General features: G+C 36.8%; 1 protein-coding gene across 1 annotated transcript in view; it reads right to left on the reverse strand.

Moving 5' to 3' along the window:
• Window positions 1-2,742: 2,742 nt before the first annotated feature.
• The window catches only part of LOC106474803 (leukocyte elastase inhibitor-like), a 7,067-nt gene continuing 4,021 nt past the window's right edge, over window positions 2,743-5,788 (reverse strand). Inside the window, exons 2-3 of the mRNA XM_013935493.2 lie at window positions 3,978-4,375; window positions 2,743-3,743 (exon numbers count right to left, since the gene is read on the reverse strand). Of these exons, the coding sequence (XP_013790947.1) occupies window positions 2,901-3,743; window positions 3,978-4,373 (1,239 nt within the window). The 5' untranslated portion in view covers window positions 4,374-4,375 and the 3' untranslated portion in view covers window positions 2,743-2,900. The remainder of the gene's footprint in view (window positions 3,744-3,977; window positions 4,376-5,788) is intronic.

Here is a 5,788-nt window from a genome sequence, read left to right on the forward strand (position 1 = left end):
TCCAGTACTCTTTCCATCAGCCTCTCAAATGTTGCTGGAGCATTGCTAAGCCCGAATGGTATCACACAGTATTACCAGAGACCTTGTCCATAACAACATGCATCTTAGGTTTATCTGTTTCAGCCATTTTCACTTGAGGGAAACCCGACTTTATGCCCAGAGTTGAAAACCACCTGACTCCACATAGGGCATCAAGAGTGTCATCAATTCTTGGCAGTGGGTATGAGTCCTTTTCGGTTATATTGTTAAGAGCTCTGAAGTCCACACAGCAACGTTGGGTCCCATCCTTTTTCTGGACTAACACAACGGGAATTGACCAGGAACTATCTGATTTCTCGACTATCCCTTCCTTAATTAGGCCATCCATGACCTTCTCCATCTCTTGTCGCTTTGCTGGAGCTTTTCTCCTTGCAGGGATCTTTATTGGATGGTGATTGTCTTTGTTTATTCTGTGCTGCACAAGGTCTGTGAAGCCGAGGTCATGATCTCCTTTCGAAAAGAAGTCTGCATAATTCGCCAAAAGTTCTCTAAACTGAAGAGCCTGTGATGATGACAAATGGACTATGCTCTTCTTATAGAGATCAGTTAAATGTTCTGGGAGCGTATGTCCTTTCTTTATAGTTGTATTTCTTGCTTTAACATTGACTGGCTCTACCTCCTGGCACACACCCAACAATGCCCCTTCCTTAAATGTCTGCTCACATTTAGAGAAATTAGCCACTGTTATGGGTACTACTTGATGACCTGCCACAAGTGGCCTTCCAATCTTCATGTCTGCTGGCCTAGATTGGTCTTCCACTGCTTCCACAAGCATTGGGCTTCCTTGAGGATGCTCTTTTATTTTTATTCTACCTGAAACTATCTTCTCTGACATAGGAGGTATTGTAGTCGATTTAAGTCCTGTGACATGCAAATCAACAGATGCAGCAACACTCACCGGAATTTGGCCTTTGTTGGCCCCAAACGTCATTTTATCAAAGATAACTACACATATCCTCAGTAGTAAGTAGCCCAACCCTAGTATGCATGGGTCTTCAATGCCATCCAAGTATACTTTGTGTCTGTCCTTTATGCCCATGAGCCCAATAGCTACCAACACTGGTCCCCACAACCTTGCATAATGTCCTGTCACACCACAGAGTTTCTGTATGGCTTCTGGTACTCCTTTGTGATCTAGCACCTGGATACTCACAAAGGTTTGCTGAGATGCAGAATCTATGACAAAGTTGCACTTTTGGCCATCCAGCTTTAGTCCCCTTTAGCATGGACTCTCGTCCTAAACCTAGCCCTGTAGACTTCAGACTGATTTTGGGTTCCATACCTGAGTTCTAGAGCCGCTACTAGTGCTCTATAGTTGTGTCTGTCATCTGCTGACAACTGTCCAAGTATTTTCAGTGGTTGTACCTTCAAGCTCGTTGCCAGATATACTGCTTTCTGCTCCTCTGTCCATCCATTCATTTCTGCCAGGAGCTCAAATTGTGCTCTATATGCTTCCCATGGTACCTTTCCATCGAATTCCTGTGGCTTCCTTCATACTAGATCACCCCTATTGCTGACAGTAGATCATCTTTTATTATATTTAATTCAGTTGGAAATTTACTAATCTTTTTCATTTGTTCTTCATACTGATGTTGTTCTCTCTCTTCTTGTTCCAGTTGCTACTGGTGCTGGTTTTCTTGCCACTGCTGTAGTCTCTCTTCTTGTTTCTTTTCTTTCTCCTCCAACCACTGCTGTAGTCTCTCTTTTTGTTTATTTTCTCTTTCCTCCAACCACTGCTGTAGCCTCTCTTCTTGTTTCTTTTCTTTCTCCTCCAACCACTGCTGTAGTCTCTTTTCTTGTTTATTTTCTTTTTCCTCCAACCACTGCTGTAGCCTCTCTTCTTGTTTCTTTTCTTTCTCCTCCAACCACTGCTGTAATCTCTCTTGTTTTTTTCTTTCTCCTCCAACCACTGCTGTAATCTCTCTTGTTTTTTTCTTTCTCCTCCAACCACTGCTGTAATCTCTCTTCTTCTTCCTTTTCTTTTTCTTCCAACAACTGCTGTAAGCTCTCTTCTTGTTTATTTTCTCGTTCTTCTTGTTTTTTTTCTTTTTCCTCCAGCAGCTGCTGTAATCTCTCTTCTTGTTTCTTTTGCTGTTCTTGTATTGCTGCCATCAAATCTGTTAAGCTGTAGTTTGATTTGTCACCTCTCGTTTCCATTTTTTTCTTTTCCTTCCCACTCTCTGACACCAATTTGTTGGGTATCTGCTTGTTTGATAATTTCCGGTAAAAATTCTTTCCGAGTGACTTCAGCGATACAAGTCCCTTCTTGATTAAAACTAGTTTATTCTTTCTCGATACAAACTTTGTAATACACTTAACAACTTTTATAACACATGCTATAAATCACAGTGATTCACACACTTTACATTAACGGTGCCTACTGTTCGCTTTACTCAATTATCTATCTATCTCTTCGATCTATCTGCCTATATCGCTGGCTTTCTTTGCCAGGCTTATATACTAAAAAAGAGGGCGTCTAGCAAATACTTGGAGATTTGCGGGGTTCCCCGATACTTCTAGAAATTCCAGCGCGCATGCTCCCAGTGTCACACGACTTCCGCTGTCGTAACAGTAACATTTCACGTTACCATGTATGTAATACTGTCCACTGATGGTAGTAATATTTCATGTCATAGTTACGAGAATGTGCTGTATCTGTTGGAGTTTGTTCATAACTGAAAGTGAAATAAATAGAATAATTCATTGCACTTAATTATTCTTTATTTACTGTTAAAAAATACATATTTACTTTTTCATATTTGCTTTAAGATTTTTAACCGTGCATGCACTTAGTACACATAGATTCATGTAATTACTAAAAACAATAATGGCAGGAAGTGAAACAAAAATCATTATTAGAGCTACAAGTCGTTCACAGAGCCCATGAATAAGATAATTCCGCTGACCTTGTCCCTGATAAAGAACAAAAAGGGATGGTCGGCATTGAAAATCTCAATATGTTCTTCATGCGCAGATGCTGATTTTAATGAGATAACAACTCCTGTTACTGCTGCAGCCTCGCTTCCTTCCTCGTTGACCTCGATCACAGCTTTGTGCAAGACATCTTCTACATATAAATCCTGACGTCCACTTATACCAGAAAAATCGGCAGCCGTAGAGAAAGCCTTTTTAATTCCCATATCCTGGAGATATTGCTTAACCATTGGCGAATCTTCCAGTTTAAATTTAGGGAGGGTAACATCTACCTTCCTGACTTGTAAACTGTTCACCAGGCGATTCAACGAATCAGATGTGAGCGAACTTTCGACATTCTTAAGCCCATATTCTTTCTCAGGTAGAATAATAACCATGCTGATTCTGTCTCCTTTATAAGGAAGTTCTAAGACCTTGTATTTTAAGTTGTTGTCATAACTGTAAGGGAACTTACTGGTAACTTTCATCATGGGAACTGACTTTGATAATCTTTTCTGGTTAAAGAATGGTAAGTGAACAGTTTTTTTACGGTCAAACTGAGTTATCCACATACCTTTGAAATACACAGCATTGAGGAGGAAGAGACGAGTAAGACTGTCCAGTGGCTTGCTGAGAAGTGAGGTGATTTTGTTGTGTGTTTTGCTAGAAACCCAACTGTTGACAGAATCTTTGACACCCAACCCATCATACACAAAGTCGACTAACTTGATATCCGCATGGAGGTTGCCTTCTAGTGTCCTTTTGTAATCATCCAACACTCGGTAATTGTTCTGTAATTGTAAAAAAAAACTTATTGAATAAAAAATAAAAGCCAGATATCTAGTCAATTCTTCAAAAACTCATTTGGTTAATTCCTCAAATTAGTTAAACTATTCTAAAACAACAGTATGTGTAAAAATGTTTCTCAGTGAATCCATTACTAACTTTTAAGTATCCACTATAAACAGTTAAACAGGTATACAACATATACTATACAAAATAATGATTATCAGTTTCTTCGATACCTGAATCAGAGCCATATCTGCCAAATCAAGTTGATAATCTCTTTGACCGTTTCCAAGTAATTCAAATGCTTCGTAAAAACTTCGTGAGACTTCTTCTACTTCTAAGCCTGCTTTCAGGAAGCCAAGAGTTCCTCTCATTTCTGCAGCTGTTTCACCTTTTGCTCCCAGGTACGCCATAGTTAACGCTGTCGATAGACTGAAAGGGGAAAAGAAGACTTGCTCGTTCCCTCTGCTGGCTAACCTCTTGTAAAGATCAACCCCAAACTGATTGACCGCCGTGCTCAACTTTGCCACAGACGTCCCTTGCTTCGATTCGGTAAAATATATATCCCGACAATAAATATTGCCGAATATCATTATCAGAATAAATGTTGTTTTTCTTGAGTCGGTCATCATTTCTAATATATAACACAAAGTGTTTTAGATGTAAAAACAATACTTAATAAAACCTGCACAAGTGTAGAAAACAATATCCAATAAAACCTGCACAAAATGTTTTAGATGTAAAAACAATATTCAATAAAACCTGCACAAAGTATTTTAGATGTAAAAAAATGCCCAATAAAACCTGCACAAAGTGTTTTAGATGTAAAAAACAATATCCAATAAAACCTGCACAAGGTGTTTTAGATATAGAAAACAATATCCAGTAAAACCTCCACAAAGTGTTTTAGATGTAAAAAACAATATCCAATAAAACCTCCACAAAATGTTTTAGATGTAAAACACAATATCCAATAAAACCTGCACAAAGTGTTTTAGATGTAAAAAATAATATCCAATAAAACCTGCACAAGGTGTTTTAGATATAGAAAACAATATCCAGTAAAACCTCCACAAAGTGTTTTAGATATAAAAAAATATCCAATAAAACCTGCACAAAGTGTTTTAGATATAAAAAAAATATCCAATAAAACCTGCACAAAGTGTTTTAGATATAAAAAAAATATCCAATAAAACCTACACAGTGTTTTAGATGTAAAAAACAATACCCAATAAAACCTGCACAAAGTGTTTTAGATATAGAAAACAATATCCAGTAAAACCTGCACAAAGTGTTTTAGATATAGAAAACAATATCCAGTAAAACCTGCACAAAGTGTTTTAGATATAGAAAACAATATCCAATAAAACCTGCACAAAGTGTTTTAGATGTAAAAAACAATATCCAATAAAACCTGCACAAATTGTTTTAGATATAGAAATCAATATCCAATAAAGCCTGCATGAAGTGTTTTAGATGTAAAAAATAATACCCAATGAAACCTCCACAAAGTGTTTTAGATATAGAAAACAATATCCAGTAAAACCTGCACAAAGTGTTTTTGATATAGAAAACAATATCCAATAAAACCTGCACAAAGTGTTTATGATGTAAAAACAATACCCAATAAAACCTACACAAAGTGTTTTAGATGTAAAAAACAATACCCAATAAAACCTGCACAAAGTGTTTTAGATGTAAAAAATAATACCCAATAAAACCTCCACAAAGTGTAAAAAAACAATATCCAATAAAACCTGCACAAAGTGTTTTAGATGTAAGAAATAATATCCAATAAAACCTGCACAGAGTATTTTAGATGTAAAAACAATACCCAATAAAACCAGCCAAAGTGTTTTAGATGTAAAAAACAATATCCAATAAAACCTGCACAAAGTGTTTTAGATGTAAAAAACAATGCCCAATAAAACCTGCCAAAGTGTTTTAGATGTAAAAAACAATACCCAATAAAACCTCCACAAAGTGTTTTAGAAGTAAAAAAATAATATCCAATAAAACCTACACAAAGTGTTTTAGATGTAAAAAA

Source organism: Limulus polyphemus, unplaced genomic scaffold (genome assembly GCF_000517525.1).
Source record: "Limulus polyphemus unplaced genomic scaffold, Limulus_polyphemus-2.1.2 Scaffold7702, whole genome shotgun sequence".
Lineage (NCBI taxonomy): Eukaryota > Metazoa > Arthropoda > Merostomata > Xiphosura > Limulidae > Limulus > Limulus polyphemus.